Source organism: Anas platyrhynchos, chromosome 22, assembly GCF_047663525.1.
Source record: "Anas platyrhynchos isolate ZD024472 breed Pekin duck chromosome 22, IASCAAS_PekinDuck_T2T, whole genome shotgun sequence".
Classification (NCBI taxonomy): Eukaryota; Metazoa; Chordata; class Aves; order Anseriformes; family Anatidae; genus Anas; species Anas platyrhynchos.
Window position 1 is genome coordinate 5,536,314 of NC_092608.1, and position 18,282 is coordinate 5,554,595.

At 37.0% G+C, this 18,282-nt stretch overlaps 1 protein-coding gene and 1 long non-coding RNA gene across 6 annotated transcripts in view; one reads left to right on the forward strand and one right to left on the reverse strand.

Annotated features, from left to right (window-relative positions):
• VPS13D (vacuolar protein sorting 13 homolog D) overlaps positions 1-18,282 on the forward strand; it is a 104,779-nt gene that overhangs the window by 62,406 nt on the left and 24,091 nt on the right. For all 4 annotated transcript variants that reach the window (XM_072026949.1, XM_072026950.1, XM_038166774.2 and 1 more), the window contains 4 exons: positions 928-1,076; positions 3,231-3,365; positions 3,674-3,841; positions 16,837-16,969. In XM_072026949.1, coding sequence (XP_071883050.1) covers positions 928-1,076; positions 3,231-3,365; positions 3,674-3,841; positions 16,837-16,969 — 585 coding nt within the window. The remainder of the gene's footprint in view (positions 1-927; positions 1,077-3,230; positions 3,366-3,673; positions 3,842-16,836; positions 16,970-18,282) is intronic.
• On the reverse strand, positions 3,367-12,695 carry LOC139999289 (uncharacterized). 2 transcript variants are annotated; one of them, XR_011804686.1, is made up of 2 exons: positions 9,492-12,695; positions 3,367-3,833 (listed from the first exon to the last, which is right to left on the reverse strand). It is a non-coding gene; the product is annotated as an uncharacterized lncRNA (long non-coding RNA). The 2 variants fall into 2 exon arrangements; XR_011804685.1 differs by lacking the exon at positions 9,492-12,695 and adding an exon at positions 6,163-9,485.

Sequence of the window (18,282 nt, forward strand, 5' to 3'; positions counted from 1 at the left end):
GTAATGTCTTGCTAATCCATAGTCTGTTCTTAATTGTCTCTAAAAAAGACAAGTATTACCTTTCCCAGTTTCAAAGACAGAGGATTTAAAGACTTAAGCTTTGTAGTGATGAAGAAAATAAAGGTTCTGAATTTCACTCTGTTTACTAGTCTCTCCTTTGGTTCAGTTTATGATACCTTTGCTTTCTTGTTTTTTATTTCCTTACTTACTGTACATGCTTGGTAGTTTATCCACTGATGCTGATGATGCCATCCAAGATTCAAACAAAATCTATTTTGTCATTTTCATTCAACATACTTAATTGTTCAACCTGAGTTCTTAAAATTTTGTCATCTTTCTTCGTTCTCCTTGATGCCTGAACACCAAGATGCTCTCAGAAATAGTGTACAAACCTGTTGGTCACTGTCAGCCAAATTTGACTCAGTATATAAATCAATTTATTGAGTGTCTTCTGCATAGATATTTTTTCCATTTGGTAGTGATGATGAAAAACATCAAATTCTATTGTTTTGTAAGTATATTGTTAGCAGGTCATATAAGGAAATGTAGAGAGAGGAAAAGGTAAGATTGTGACTACTCAGTAGGAAGGAAACATTTCATAGTTACGTTTGTATCACCTTGCTTTTATGTGATGACATATATTTGAAGCAAGATTAGAAGCTTAACTCAGTCTATGCATTTGGATAACTTATTTTTGTCTAACTACAAATAAATTCAGGTTTTAAAAATGCAGGCAGATCTGAAAAAAAAATCTTGAGCCTAAAGGGTCAACTTCATGTCATAAGGCATGAATAATTTTGCTGGCTACACTAGCAATTGCACATACTTTTTATTTGTACAGAGAAATTGTAACTCCTTATGGAGTATGCATTCATAACTACATACATATTTAATCTATTCTGATTCCTGTGTTTCCTCTGGATGTAGAGGTTGAAAACTATGATGAAAACCTCCATGAAAAGGTTGCTGAAAATACTGGAGTACAAAAGCGATACTACTTTGAAAATCTCAAAATAACCGTGCCTCAAATAAAGTTGAGTGTCTTCACTTCTAATAAGCTACCTTTGGAACTCAAGGTAAGACAATGTATTTACAGAATATGCTTCCAAATAAAGGTTCTATCACAGAAGGAGAAAGAAGCAGAAGCTTCTACTTACTGCTATTAATAGTCATGTATTCTTCCATTATTTAATTTCAGTAAATTTCACTAATTTGCATAATTTCCAGTCTCGTCTGTAATATTCCTTGATTTCTGTTATTTCCATTTAAGCACAGCCAATTTCACCTAATAACTTGCTACCTTACAGAGGACTTCAGTTACATTAATAGTAGTGTAAAGAGTCTTGAAGTGAATGAATGACATATGGGGTGGCTAAGGGTGGAGAAAGATAAGTTACTGAACTTAGGGAACAAGAAAAAAAATGCTTTGTGCATTTTGTGGTGACTTAGTGTGCTGCCTTTCTATGGAGGGACTGAACTGCTGCCTTTTCAAAGCTGCATTTTCATAGAAATTTTGAACACTGACCAGGCCTTTTTTGTGCGCTTGAAATAAAGGACATTAATATGTGGATGCTTTTAAAGAAGTTCAGTGTTGTGAAGTAAGTGTGTATCACAGAGTCTGACCAAGCTAACCCAGAACAACATCAGTCCTGCACTCTTGTATTGCTTTTGCCAAATCCGTGTGCAAAGGAGGACAATTTGATAACAAGCTCTAATATTCCATACCAGCCAGTGGCTTGAAAGTGTGAGATCTTGTATTTCAGTATCACCATAAAAATGCTTGTCAACCAATTATCTCTGAATTTGAGAGTGAAAATGGTGTTAGTGGTGAGTGCCTTTAAGAAACTAGTAATGTGCACTGGTTTTTGGATTTCTTACCACCTTTGGAAAAAGGTCCAATCTTGGCAGCTGCTGGGAATGTTCCCAAGAGAAAACTTGGCGTATACATTTTTTTGTAATAATAACAGTCACTGACTGTATTCTGTATATTAACTTTCGCAGAAGGAGTTCATTCAGTTTTGTAGCATGGGTGAGTTCAGGGTAGAAGTGAGAGAATAATCACAGTAGAGCCTTTGTAGTCTCTCTAACAACCTCTAATGTTTCTGAAAGGCTTGGACATTGCTGTCTGGTAATGTGGGGTAGACAGATTATTTTTATTAGGTACCACTATTAACAAAGTTGCCTTATATAATATCTGATAGTTAAACAGGAAATTACTTCCTACCAAAGTGAATAATGAGGGCTACTCTAGTTAGTCGTCCATTTACTGGAAAAATAAATAGGTCCTTTCTTACTTGCAAACTGAAGTCAGACATGTAATTTACATTAATTGCCTGCAGATGGCAGAAAAACTCATACTACTTACTACCAAGCATGATTTAGTGATTAATGTAGAAACATATAACAATATCAGGCTTCTTGCCATCTTCAGATTTTCTGATGTTGGCACTGTGCATGTTGTTATCAAGAACTGAAATGATCTAGAAGAGAATAGTTCAGTTGGGGCCTTCAGAGATCGAGTCCAACTGCCTGACTTCTTCAGGGCTACAGCACATCAGTGAGGGAGTTGTCCAAATGCCTCTTGAACGCTGACTGGCACGGGGCATCAGCCACCTCTCTAGGGAGCCTGTTCCAGTGTTCGGCCACCCTCACGGTAACAGAATTCTCCCTAACACCCAGCCTGACCTTCCCCTGGCACAGCTCTGGGTCACTGGAGCAGAGAGTGGCGACTCCCTCAGTGCTTCCCCTGCTCAGAGCACTGCAAAGAGCAACCAGGTCACCTCCTGGCCTCCTTTTCTCCAAACCAGACAACCCAAGTGTCCTCAGCCTCTCCTTATAAGATGTGCCCTCCAGCCCTTTTACCAGCTTTGTTGCCCCAAAATGCAGTTTGCTGCTAATGGACCTTTAGAGCAGTAACAACAAAATGTTAAACATGGAACTTTAAACGCATTTTGTTTTGAAATACAAACTTCAAGTTTAGGAAACAGATTGCATCAGGAGGGGTGTTTAGTTCCTGTCTAATTACTGAACAAATGTAAGTCTAATAATTTGATCATCGTTTACAAGTAAAAGGTTTATGGAGTGATTGCCCTCTACCTCTATCAAAGCATCCACTATTCCAGCAGCTTCAGATAAGCTATTGGCTTGTTATATACCTATTTAATTCATTTGGATTCTCTGAATGAGAAGTAGAAAAAAAAACTAAGTAGCAATATTTTTTATTTAATTAGGCATTGAAGAGCTCACTGGGATTTCCTCTAATCAGATTTGAAGATGCTGTGATTAATCTGGATCCTTTCACTAGGGTCCATCCATATGAAACTCGGGAGTTTATCATTAATGACATTCTGAAACACTTTCAAGAGGTAAGTGTCATACAGATTTTATTAGAGGAAAGGCTAAATTTCTCTTGATTGAGTTCTGTAGTGAGGATGGGGATGAAATTCTTCCTTGATGATCAGGTATTTACTGTATACCCCCCCCCTCTTTTTTTTTTTTTTTATTATAGCGAGATAGCATCACACATTTCTAAAATTCACTGCACTTTAAGATGAAACTGTTGATTGTACTGGTGCTCATGTATTGTTTTATAGTATCTCTTCATTTTTAATCAATCTTGCTGGTGTTAACGTGATCCGGAGGTGGTATTTCAACCTTTCTATTGATTTTACAGGAGCTGATCAGTCAGGCAGCAAGGATTCTAGGTTCTGTGGATTTCCTTGGCAACCCGATGGGTCTACTGAGTGATGTTTCAGAAGGTGTTGCTGGACTTCTAAAATATGGCAATGTTGGTGGTCTCATCAGAAATGTCACACATGGAGTATCAAATTCAGCTGCAAAGGTAATAATTATGATGTTAAAGTTTACTAAAACAGTAAGTTAAAATAGGAAATAGAAAATAATTATTTACCATCTTTAAATAGAATGCTTTTCCTGTTTGTTTGGTAAAAATAGCATTTGAAATGTAGATTTATTTATTTTAAATGCTTATACATATACTTCAGGGATGCTGATAAACCTGCAGGAGGTGGTGAAACAACTCAATGCCTTAGTATTCATGTACATACATTCAGATTGAATGCAGTTGTGAGCAGTGTTTTAGTTCTGTGGTTCAAGTGTGGCATCATCTCATTGAAACCAGAGCTCTACATGAATTTGAGCATTTAAAGGTTTATTTAGTATAACACAAGTTGTTAATTTATTTTGGGAAACTGATTAAGCTGACACAAATATGAATTGTTATGCAAACACTTGAGTTAATTTTGTTTTCTCTATGCAATATAGCAACAAACTAAAGGATTCTTAGATTGCTATGCATTTATATTTAGGTTAATTGCAGAATCTGTGCATGGTGGACATTCTTTCGTCCTTCAATAATGATTGAGAGAACACTATTATATCAGGGCTCTTAGTTGAAAATAATGGTCTTTGCTGCCTAAGAGAGGTATGATCTAAACACAGCAGCCAAAAATAGAAAGTGGTTTAGATCATAGTCTATATTGTGCTTGATACTGAATGAATGTATGTTGGCTTTAAAGGAAAAAAATCTTGAGATATTTCTCATCAATTACGTGATTTGTCAACACATACTGTAAGTGAACTTTATGATTGTGGGTAGTAATAGTGTTTTCTTTTCATGAGGGCTTGTTATTAGAAGTAGTTTACATGGTGCTCTAGTTCCTAAATGTAGGAGGTTTATGTGCATGGAGAATTATGGTATCAGGAGGGAGATGTGGCAAAGATGACCTAAACTGAATTTGGTCAGTAAGGATTAAAAGTACTGTCTGTAACAGCAGGATCATTTAGCAATATAACACTGTCTAGTTAATTTTGAGTTTGTATATTTGCAAGCAGGTGGCATTTAAGCATATAGTGGTTGATACAGCCAAGTGAAACAACAACAGTCAAAATCTGCCTTTCTCAGAAATGGCTGTCACACAATATACGGCAGTTACTCACAGAAAACTGAATGTTTTCCAGAGGTGTTCTGTAGTCTGAATAATGGAAAAAAGAGACATTGGTGATGATGCAGAATAGGAGATGATGAAATGATTTAGTAATAACTGAAAAATAGAAAAAAGTTCTCAGTGTCACCCTGGTGCATTTGAGGGTGTGTGTGTGTCTTTTTGTTTGTGCAGTCTAGTTTTCCTGATAACATTGTAAATATGTGAAAATATTTTAATGCAGTTTATAAGCTTATATTCAAGAAATTGGGGGAAAAGAAGTAAAACATCCTTCCAAAATTATCCTCGTGCTTTCACCTAAAAAAATACAGCATGTAGGTAACTAGTAAGACAGAATTTTTCTTTCTCCCATTACCCAAAGAATGATGAGAATAGTCAAGAGTAAACATTGAATGGATGAAATTTGATTGTATTCCGGGGTATAAATAAAGCCTGTTCATAGTAATGAAGCTACTCCTCCAGTACGTGAATTTAACTTGGAACCAAAACTTTAAAGCATTCTAGAGCTGTGAAATGTGGTAACTTTAAGATATATGCCAGTTTCACTTTTCACTTAATGTTTACCACTTTATTTCCAAGTTAGGATAACAACTTGGTAGGACTATATGTGAGTTTCTTCGTGAAGTATGTATTTACTGACAGATATGTTACGGGAAAGTGAAAATTCTTTCCTATTATTTTCCTTTTCCAGACTGGTAAGTGCGTTAATGTTGGTTCACCCTTTCACAGCCTATTCTATTTCTTTGTATACATGAAAATCTACCTTTTTCCCTGTAGTAGTGAGAAAAGGTAATTCAGAAGATGAGAAAGGTGAGATGTAGAATTTACATAACTACAGATAACTCAGAACTAATATTATCAGACCTAGTTAAATTGCCATGGAGATCCTCAGTCCATCACCAAGTGCATCACTGTGAGCACATCTAACCCAGACAGTTGAACTATGAGGCAAGATGGCATATACATTCTGCAATACAATTGTTTTATTCCCAGATTAGCCCATTAGGACCTTTGCAAAGATTTATAATGAAATAACATGTTGCTGATATTCCTGTCTTAATCCTGCCTTAATCTCTTTTTGAGATTCACTACAGAACATTTTAAATGCGTAGTTAAGAGGTGCTAAAGCATCATGCTGTTTTCTTAGTATCAGCACTGCAAATACAGGTTCATCCAAGCAGTCGGGTAGCATACTTACTGAGCTTCTGGAATGCAGTATCCATCTGCACAAACGAGTGCTTTTGTCCATACTTTCTACTCGTAGTTCTAGTCTCTTGTGGCCCATCCACTCCACCCAATAGAGTATGTTTCTTTAGAGTTTCCTTTCTATAAAGTGTTGTTTCCTCATTGCAATCACATCTGTAGCAACAGACTCATAAATCTTTCTTTAAAAGGCACGAGCCTTCCTACATTTCCCACAAGGGCAAGGTCATTCTTTGAACTTTGGAGTCATTTGTAACCAAGGGTTTTGTGAAGGAAGACTTTCAAAGGCAGAAGGGCAGTTGGATGCTGAACTCCTCTCAAAATTCAACAGGAGCCGAATGTCTGCTTCCCGTTTATACCTTTGAAAATCACCCCATGGACTATTTATCTGTCTTCCCAGGTATTATTTTTTCTCCTTGATATATCCAAAATGTCTGAGGTGCGAGTCTCACACAGTTGCCTTTTAAAAATCCTTTTATATCAATTATATATCTGTCCTCTCAGAACAAGTGAATTCTATCCCTTAGGAAGGCTTAACAGCACATTATGGGAGCTCATGGATTACTCTTCCAAATACTCTGCTACACTGAAGATTATCATAAAGAAGTCTCAAATAACAAGGATTAATTTGTTTGTATGTTTTGCACTGCACTTAGTTTTCTAGCAGATTTAGATGCCTAAACCAAGAGTCTCCATATGATACGAAGTTGACATTTCAGGTACACTTTGTGACATGCTATGTCCGTGGTATGTTGTAGAACTTGACTTTCTGCTCAACCACATATATGCCTTACACTTGTTAAGTTTTGGTAAAGAACAAAATGGAGGAGAGGGGTGTATAATTCCAGTTACTCAAGAAAAACGTAACTGAAAAAATAGATTTTCATCTTGCTCCCTTGTTGCTTTCTGTAGGGAAAGCACTATTAAGTATCCTAGAGGTCCTCATCTATTGCACCTTATTCTGCAGAGCTGGTAACTGAAGTAGTCAAAACTAGATAAGCCTCTGTTCTGCGTATAAATTGATGGCTGGAAAAAAAATCATTTTTGGTTGTTTTGTGTGCCTGACTTTCAAGTGTCTTAAACAAAAGTCTACACAAGAGTTTAAGATGAGTTAGATTTAAGGTGTGAATGGATAGATAGATAAATAAACTTAAAGACTGTAATCATCACGTTAAATCTAACACTGCACGACTGAATTGAAAAGTAAGCTATTTGAGTTGTATCTGGTTTTGTCATTTTATTGCTTTTCTATTTTATAGTTCTGTTGATTATTCCTGTAATGGCTTTTCCATGCATTTCAGAACATGCAGTGGGTAATGCCTTCTTTCAAGTGGATAGCTGCAGCATATTTAAGTTGGCACAAAACCTTAGGTTAAATAAAGTTCACTATGGAGAGTTTTGTAGTTTTTATCCCTTGGAGACTCAAAGTTCTGTATTTTAAAAAGTTCTTTGATCCTAAATATAGACACCTGAGGGAATTTCATTCCCTCTGAATGAAGATTTCTATAGTTGCCATATGCGTAGAAATGTCTTGAATTCTTGGCATTCGCCCTTTATTTCCCCCTTTAGGCATGATAGCTCTAAATCCTAAGTTATTCCTGTTTCAGAGGTGTTTCAATTAGAATTGAATATTGAGCACTGAGTTACTGTCTGAAGAAAAATGTTCCATAGCTTATATACTCTGAATGGAAAATTAAGCGTGGCTGAACCTATTGCTGGCAAATAGGTGTTGCGCTGACATAAGAAAATTCCCGGTTGTAAAAGGTTTGAAAAATAAATCAGCTTCTCAATACTATATTTTATATGTCTGATCCGTTCGACCCGTATTAGGAATTCTGTTATCTTTGGTGAGTTATGAGCACATAGTAATGTAGTTGTTACGGCTCTGCAGCTAGGCTTGGTTTCTATGGTACAAATATTGGATGGAAATGATCCCTTCCCCCCAAAAAAATAACTTATTGACATTTTTTATGCACAGAAAAATAGCGTAGAACTTTCTCAGTATTTCAGTGCTTTTGTTTTGCTCCACCTTGTTCTGACTTTGCAGTATTCCCATTCTTCACATTCCAAATAGGTCACTTGAAATAAGCTTTTTGTTGGTTTTGAACAGACAGGAGCTAGTTTATATGTCCCTTTCCTTGAGTTAAAGGAGAGATTGCAATCTAGTTGCCAGGGATAGGAAGGCTGTAGGCTTTATGTTCACCCAACCAAAGCCAAGCATTGTCTTGCTTGTAGGTAAGATAGTGACAGAATTTTATTTCTCAAGAAAAAAAACAAACAAACAAACAAAAAAAAACCTCAAGGTTTCTGTATTCCTAGAAGTGATTTATATGGTTCAGGTTAAAAGTAGTTTTACCTATGTTTTCTGACTGCCTCCCTGTCTGTCTTTGCTGTCTTTTTTTGTCATGATTCGTTTTTGATTAAGATTTTTCTCCTCATATCTTCCCCAATATTGCCTAGGGGCTGGTTTCAGCTTGTTCAGGTAATGCATCCAGGTGGCACTGCAGATCATCTTCAGTTGAGTTTGCATTTCATTCTAAGACTAGCAGCACATGTGCAAGATCAAGTGCTGAGCAGTGAAAAACAGTATGAAAACATGAAGATTATGAGAAACCGTGATGAAAAGTAATTGAAATTTTCAGGTAGAAATTTTCAGTGCTAGGGGGAACACAATAGATAATGCAATTTTACCCATTTTTAACCATTTTAAAAGGCGGTAAGATTTATGGCCAATTAATGACAATCAAAAGCCATGGAAAGTGTCACCTCTCATGTGCAAAATACCTGGTATCAGTATGTTTTAAGGAGATTTTTGGGGTAAGAAGTGAAATACAGAGGATCACGTCTGGGAACTTTGAAGGATTATATTGTTCTTCCTGTCTTTCATTCCTACCATGGGATAAAATGTGTATGGCTAGCATCCTGATCATAAGGTCCCTTCAGAGTCTGGGTTAAATTCAGCATTTACAAAGCTTTTTATGCAAAGTGTTTGTGAACTTGCTTTGACTACAGTGTATCTTTGTCTGGAGAAAGGGCATTGGTGTAAAATCAAACCAAAAATATGTATTCTGTGGGAATAAACATTTTGATCTGGATTTGATGTCCTAAATGTGCCTATTCAGAATCCAGCTGACACACTGGTGGAGGCTTTGAATTAGCCTTTCCAAGAGAAATTCCTCAGTAGACAATGAGGATCCTGACAGGTGCAAGCAATGAGATGTTTTAGCTCTATGCAGAAATCTACAAGTGACCATCTTGACAATTTATTAAAACTTGAAGCTTTCTTTTTACACCTGTCTAGAGCTTTACTTTGAAGGATGTTACCTGCTGATTTTCTTCAAAATAAAGTACAGTGTTCTTGTTTTGCTGCCCCTCTGGGGAATTAGGTGAACAAAGGAGAATTGAAAATGTAGTATGCAGAGTGCTGCTAAAAGCACAACCTATAAAATTAGAAATGAACAGTTATCATTAACGATAAAATGAAATTTGGTCTTTGCCTACGTTTTTTAAATGATAAGCATGTCATGAAAACAATCACATATATCCCATATATCACAATTAGAAACTGAAAGAGAAAAAATGGGGTGTGGGTTTGAAATTTGTCACTCCAGCCTTGACACAAGGCTAAGTACACCACCCTACTGTATATTTTAAGAGGGAGCACATACAAAGTTGTGTATAATATGTTAAACAGGACAATTTTAAACTTGAAATTCCTTAGATGTGTATCACCAAGGAGAGAAGACAATATTTTTACATCCAGGGGATGTGGCCAAGGTTATCTTCTGGAGCTGTAACAATAGATAAGACGATTGCCATCAGTTCTACAGATCTGAGTGAGTCATCCTTCAAGGAACTGTAAGCTATTTACACTGCACAAACAATGGCAGGCCAAAAGAGGCTTGCAGGTTTCCTCCAAAAATCGAACACTGAAAGCTGCTGAGGTTTTATAATAGAAGCTCCTTGTGCGTCCCAAGTGCGGTCATAGGTGACAGTGCAGAAAATGGGACTGGCAAGTCCGGTGTGTTGCTGGAAGGAAGCGCGCTGCAACGTGAGCATTGGAAATAGCAGAGTTGTTGTATGCAAGGGGGTTGGTGAGGGTGATGGTTAAAAACAATCTGCCAGAGCACAAATACATTGTTGTTAGGTATTAACTCAAGGAACTTGACTAGATCATCTCTTCTTTTTTTTTTTTTTTTTTTTTTTTTTTTTGCCAGCTTTCAGTATGTAGAGGTGTGTTTTGTTCTGTTTTGTTTTTTTGAGGGGGTGGAAGAGAGCGAGTAATGCCATTCCCAAAAAATAAACAAACAGGAAGACCTTAAAGCTTTGCAAGAGTTAAAGTTGGGGGGGGGAGAGAGGGGGGAATTATCTGTTAAGAGTATTAGTTGTTTAATAAAGCGCAGTTGTCCTCCAGATGAACCCGCCAGTGACTCTGCAATTGGGGTCATTCCAAGTTCATGCTGTGGACTTTTGACTGCCTTCTGTGTATGTGAAAACAGCCGGCAGTTCCTGCAGGGATCACTCATTCAAGCCTGTAACACAAAACTATTGCCAACGGGCACCTGCTGGTGCAGCCTCCCAGGAGGTCCCCGAGGGCAGCTCCCCGGCTCATCAGGCAGCTGGGGGACAGAGCCAGCGGGGCTCCCCCGGGACACCCGGCTAATCAGGCGGCCGCAGGCAGCGCGTCAGGGGGCTTCCAGATCACCCGGCCAACATGCCGTTGTCAGGATGCATTAGGACGCTCAGTTAACGATGGGATGTGAGCTAATTAAAGCTCCTTTCCTTCGCTTATATGACAGAAACAGGGGTGGAGATTGCTGCACGGGATCTCAAGCAGCACATGCTTGGTCGGTGGGAAAAGCCGTTGCCTCCTCTTAGTTGTCAGTAATTTAGAGAGGGTCAAAGTTTATGTATCTCTTAAAATGAGAAGCTGATTATAGCGTTTTGCTGGTTTGGTATTTTCTAAATTAGGGCTGCATCAGTTTTGTTCATAGTTCCATTACACATTTCTCTCTGCGTGATTTGACCTGGTTATAAATGTGTCTTGGGCTCGGCCTAAACCATCCTTTGTGCTTAGGGTAGCGTTTAACAATTCACCTGGCATGGAGGAATGTGCAAAGAAAAGTGTAAAAAGCATATAACATATAAATTTGCCTGAAATCACAAAGCTTTCTGACTGAATAGCTGGGTAATCATTTTCTTAGGAAACTGACAGAAGCCATGGTAAATATATTTTGTGGAGCAGCTTCAGATAGGAGTTTTAAATCTGAGACCTAAATGCTTGCTATGCTTTCAAATACCCAAAGCATTTTGTTTATGAGTCCCAGAACAATGTACAGCTGACCAAGGAGAGAGAGGTAAGAGGAGGGAGCTGTGTTGTCTTTCTACCTACTGATGTTTGTAAAATGAAATATGTAGTGTTTGCATCTTCCACTTATTAACAATGCACAAGTAAAGAAGCTGCTCTGAAAGTTATTTTCACAGTAAGTCACAGAAACGTATTAAGTACTAGTATTAGTCTTGAGACATCACGATAGAAGGAAGGGAACTTGGATGTAAGAATTTCCTAGACACCTTTATCTGTCCCATTGTACCTAGTTATTGTGTGTATCTACAAATACTGCATTTTTACACTTCCTAAAGAATAACATCAAGATTTGAGGATGGCTGACTGTTCTGAAGCAGGGTTTCTTTACCATACCAAATCCCAGCAGCATGTACATGTCTGCTTAGCTTGTAGCTTGTATACTGAGATTTTTGCCTCCATGCACTGAGAGAAATGCATAGTTTTGAATCATTGTATTTTACTGTCAAGTCAGTGTAAAATCTTTCTACCTCTAAGATACATATAACAGGTTTGAGAGAAGTAGGAAATAAAAATAATTTTGAATGATACTGCCAGAAGACAAATAACCACAGGGGATTAAATTTAGATGGGCATTAAATGCTTAGAGGTAGTCCATTGTATTTAATCACTCGGCTGAACAGTACTGCCAAAACTTCTATTCAGCAGGGAAGATGCGGATGTGTTCTTTTTGTTTGTTTTTAAATGAAACTCCAAAGCAAGTAGCCTCTACATTCTAATGATACCAATTTCTTTGAGTTTACTATGGAAGTTATAGATATCTTTAATGTAAGATAACTGTTAAACATACATAAAATGTGTGGATGTTTTATCATATTTAAATGTTATCTAAAGAAACAAATTATCATTACATGCTAAAAAAAAAAAAAAGCTTATGAGTCTCAAAAAAAAAAAAAAAAGTAAAACATTTTGTACTAGATCAGTTTAACAATATGTACTTCGGGGAGTGTTCAGTATTTCCCAGCTAATATTTACTGTATTATTCCTTTCAGTCTGTACTGCGATGCCTCTTGCTTCTGTTGGAAGTACATCAGAAAGTAAATGTCAGGGTAGAAGGGGGGAGGAAAATGCAGTTCCGAAATTAGGGACGTAAGGAAGAATGTATTTAACAGAACTCTTGTTCAGAAATCTGTTTATCGCTGTTCTTTCCCTATCAGTTAATTACTTACGCAGCCTTTGTTTCCTGCAATAGGCAGCTCTTCTCTTTCACGTAGACACTTGGGTATATTTAGGGGAGTTACTGCTGAAACTGTGGAATGACTTTTAGTCATCATGACTAGGGATTTTCCTGTTTTGGAAAATGCAGGAGTGTGTGTGAGAAAAGAAGATGACATAATTCACAGTTTGCGTTAGACTTTCCAACTTTAAATACATTTGAAATACTCTTATCTACATTGCTAAAGTAACATGCTTACATTGGTGCTTTGTTCTCTGAGAACCAGGTAACATTACTGAGGTAAAAGTATGAGCATCACCAGTGTGTGGTGTCTGGGGCTAGAGTTGCACAAACTTTTTTAAAGAACTTTTTAAAAAGAAATTCTGCAGAGCGAGGCTAAAAAGCGAGTAAACCCTGTGATTTCTAAATGCAGTTTATTATGAGGTTTGCACAGAAGTTATAACTGACTTATATTTTATTTAATTTAATCACTTTCTTCCTTAAAATTCCTTGGAATGTTCTACTTCTCTCAGTCAATAATATTTGTAAAAGTACAATTCTCTGATGCTAGAATTACAATGGAATGTTTGGACTAAAGTCATAATTGTGTATTTATCCTTTTGGGATGTCCTTAGAGAACAAGGCGGTGCCAAGAGCTTAAAAAGACTTTAAGAGATTACTTAAAACTGATTTCCATGCTGTGTGCCTCATGCATCTGGCTTAGAGGGAACATGCAGTACAAAGTCTAGAATTAACTCAGTTTTCATTTGGTTTGAATTCTTCTTGTGCCCCGTAAGTCTTACTATTTGGCGTCAGCCTTGGCTCCCAAACATTGTGTATGGTACTATTTATTTATTTGTTTCCCCTGTTGCTTGAAACAGCAAGGGATACGTGGTCAGTTGTAAAAGTTTTTGTGGCATATCTTCCTTTACTATTGGGCCTCTAACAAAAATAAATCATGAGTAAATCAGTGTTCTGTATATTATTTCAACTGCTTTAGCAGATCGTGGTAGATATTGATATTGATGGGTTACGCTATGTAAACGTGAAATAAGAACTGATGAGTAATCATAAGTTTACTTGGGACTATAAAGGCAGAATGGCTAAGGCAAAGAAAGCATTAGGTAATGCTTATTAGTGATAAGCTGAAATATTTTTAGTACCTGAAATGACAGAACTTTAGTTTGTCTGGACTTCAGTAGCCTGGAAAAGCAGTACTTAGCTTCAGTCGGAGATGCTAGGTAGACAAGTAAAGTACCTGCCTTCTTACCTGTACCTGACCTGTCAGCTTGCTTCATTCAGTAGCAGGGAAAGGATTTGTAAAATGGGGAAGAACTCGAGATAAATACCAAGTTGCTAAGTTCTTTTTTGGTAAGCAAGTAGGCAAAGGACACGTGAACATGGAGGAAGAAGGGGGATAGGTTTTAGAAGTCCCTTGTTCAGTTTTATGTTTGTTCCATAACGGGCTGTATTTAGTTCTGTTGGCATTTACATGGTTCTTAACTAGCCTTTGAAGTTATCACGTCACACCTTATTAACAAAGGCTAAGGAAGACAAGGGTGGATAACACCTTTGTTGTCACCCTTGTTTATCTGGAGACTATTTTCCACATGATTGGGTTAACGACTCAATAAGCCACCTTCACTGCTCTTCCATAAGTCTTAACGTCTAATATTGCACTTCCTAAAGGAGGCATCTAAAAGCAAGGTCTCTGGGCCAGGGGAGAGCAGGGAGGAAAGGCAAAATTGGTTTTGTGCATTAACTTTTTCAAGTCTCCCTTACAAGTTGGTGTTGAAAACAGACTTAAACTGCTTTAATTTCTAGCGCTTACTCAGGTTCCTGAACCAGAAATAACTTGCTACTGCTGAATGATGTTTTCATAATACAGCAATTTTAGTCTGCATAGACTGGGCACAAGGGTGTATTTTACTCTATGTTAGGATTTTTTTTTCCCTTTTTATAGATAGGTACAGTCATGTTGTTGAAAAAGGCTCAGAAACAGGGAAAATATATCTGAGGTGAAAGGAAAAAGATGGTTAAAAGTTTCTGATATCCAGCAGTTATTTCACTTGTGGTATTACGTATATTGGGTGACTTGAGACAGCTCTTGTCCAGATCATGAGCTAGGATAATGCCAATACTACTATTAAGTGTGAATCTTTATTGTAAATAGGCCTAAACTTGACAGCAGAAAATGGCAAGTTGCTCACTTGCTCAGCAGACCTTAACATAACCTGTGAAATGTCCAGTTGGTTGTTTTTTTTTTTGCTTTTACACTTAATAGAGACTATGATTTTAACCTGTGTGCATATATTTTTCTTCTTCTCCTCCTTCCTAAGCAGATAAATCATTATTACATTAAAATTCTTTCTGTGCATGAAAAAACTGAATTGTTATTGAGTATTAGGTGTCAAATTCTGCTTCACCGAGGAAGGAAAAATATAACAAAAAATAGATTGTACTTTAGCAGAAAAGCTGGTGTAGTGGAGCTGGTTAATTTAGGACAAAAAACATACCAAAAGGTGTAAAGAAAGCTTTCCAGTTTGATCAGTATTAATATCTTGGTTTATTCCTGCTTGCTGCTTATCTAATTATGAACTAATGTAGCTCTCAAAATGTTTCCCTAAAAGATAACTTGCAGGACTTGACAGGTTCCTTTATGAGATTTGATATTTAAAGGCCTGTTGAGCATTTTAATTTTTATAGCAACTCCTCTAATCCTTACATCAGGTTGGTTTGTACTTCTAGGCTAATTAAAAAAAAAATCATGTCTACATTAAGTTCACATGGAGGTCAGAAGTAATTCAGTCAGTGATCACTATGCTCTGCTTAGTGTCCATATGATCAAGAAGGGTCATGGGACTTAATTTTTATTCATGTTGTTAAAACCTGCTTGTTTAGATAATTGGAGCTGTTGCACTGGTTTGTCTTTGAGCTGGACAGAAGTATTTAAAGCTAGGAAATCTTGTCAGTGGTGAAAAGGAACCCAGCCTTGAAAATGCTGATAGAAAGAGGGCGTTGCACTGAGCACATGAATTAGCTCTTCGTCTATTTCTTTTCTCATCTCTAGTGTATCAGAGTTTCATACAAGGTTTTAGTAGACTTTAGTTGCATACCTTAATCATGTGTTTGTTTGTTTGTTCTTTAATATAAATTATATGGATGCAAAGGAGACTGTACAGGTGTACAGGCTACTGATTGGAGATTATTATAGGAAAATGCCTGCTAGGAACTCCTTGCCATAATAATACCCTGAATATGAGGTAAAGTTATAAGATTCTTTTTTGTCTCCCCTTTTTTGGAGCCTCCCTTCCCCCGTAAGCTTCTGTTTTGTATCTGATTACATCAAACCTAAAGGTCAACAGATCACAATCGATCACTTTATTTGGAACTTTTTCATTGACTGATACTCGGGATGGTCAGAGTTCTTGGAATAAGTCCTGTTTGGACTTGTATACGTTCTTTTATGTATATCTCAAGTCTCCCCCCATCCTGTTAAGTGCAAAGAGTAAAGCTGTGCCAGACACGAATTTAAGGTTCCCTTAAGATTTTTGTTCCGCAGTTCCTTGTACCTGTGGACACTTCACGGTTTCACCATCCTGCACTAGATCAGCCCACATGCTGCAATGAGCGTGGTCCGACTCTTTTCAAAACAGAGCCAGCCATTTCAACATTGTGTTACTAAGAAGAATTTAAGCAACTCTTGCAAATGTTTCAATCTCATGTCAGGAATATTTGCCTCGAAGCTTTTCACATATCTTTGCAGAAGAAAAGCTTTGTATCTAAACATTCTTCTGAGTTTTCTGAAAGGTTACAGTTGGGTCACTAGAACTTCTTTCAGTACATCTTTCACAGGTTTCATTTCTTTTGGCTTGACCACCACAGTTGAGCACCTATTACGGTTTTGACCATCTCCTCAGGATTTAAGTTGCATTAATAGAAAGCACAGGTTAATGGACTTTTTCAGAACTTTCTTCATTTGAGGAAAAAAAAAAAAAGCTTGAGTAACTGTGCATGTGTTTAAAAAAAAAAAAAAAGTATGAATACATATTTCACAACTAAAATACAGGATTTTCTTCAGTAAATATGCATAAGGGAAACAACTTTTTTTTTTTCATTAAATAACAGAAAAGGTTGTTCTCTTACAGTTTGCTGGGACCTTGTCAGATGGTTTGGGTAAAACAATGGATAACAGACACCAAACCGAACGAGAATACATTCGATACCACGCTGCAACCAGCGGAGAGCATCTTGTAGCTGGAATCCAAGGACTTGCACATGGTAAGCCTTAACTGTAATTTTAACTTGTTTCACTCTTAAAGTAATGAGCAGATAGAAGAGTACACTACAGTTTGTATTAATCTTGGGTGATTAGTTGCAGCCCAAGAAGTTTAAAGTAACATTTCACCAGTTTGATGATTTTTTTAATTTTTTTTCTTCTAAGTCTGTTAAGAACTAGAGTAATAAATTTGTGTAAAAGGCAGTGGACTAGTCATAATTTGGCCAGAATCTCACATCAATTTAGCTCATGATTTATCTGTTGAAGAGAGTTAAATCAATACAAGCCAAGTTTAAATCAAATATTTATATTTTGCATCATCTTGACTCAGTTTGTTTAAATGTCATTCTTTGAGTGCAATTGTTGCAGCCTGTATAAAGATAGTCTTGCTTTTACTAAAATGGCAATCTTTTCTACGCTAAGCTAAAGTCTTTACACTGGTGTTTTCTCATAGAGACCATGCAGGTATTTGAGTGGATCATGAGAGGTCTCTCTCATACTGGTGTGTTGTAAACTCTGGTGTAAGCAATATTAGTGTAAATTGAGGAAAATGAAATATTTCAGACTGCTGAGAAGTCAATTAAAAGCATCTAATTGTGTCATCCAATAATTAATAGGACTGTTTTGATTTCAGTTCTGTAGAATTCTTATATGCTGCCCATCCCCCTACCCCAAATCTTATCTGTTGAAGTGGAGGAATTAACCATAATCTACAGTTGTTCAAGAGAAGTGTTTTAAATACTTGGTGCTATGCAGTTCTCAAGTTTGCAAGACGCAGCCTGGTCTGTACTTAAATTATAGTGCTTGAAAGAGCACCTGGCCGCTTGAAAGCTAAAGAGCCAGATGGTGTGAGCATTTTTGTGTGTCTTAAGCCAGTTCATCAAAAACTTGAGATTTTAATCATGAAGATATGGTATCCATCCATAAAGCACATTCTCAGTTAATATGAGCTGTTCCAAGTCTTTTGAAGTCTCTGTAGGTTCTTGACTTCTTCTGAGCACTTAAATTCTTAGTGGCAGAAAAGTTCACAGAAATGTCTTTCGGCAGCATCTCAGTTAAAATCATGTAATTCCAGTTTAATGTAGTCGACTTTTTCCAGTGTACAAGTGCAGTTTTACATTTTCTGCCTCAAATTGTATAAGCTTTTGTGGTTAAGTGAGTTTTGTCACACTTTGGGTAACCACCTCAGAAATAGATGAGGACTCTGTAAATACAGATGGGGAATAAAATAGTATAGAAATGTAACATGATATACATTTAATGGGTTAAATCTTTCTGTGGGATATTATCCATGTAATTTGTTCGTAATGTCTGT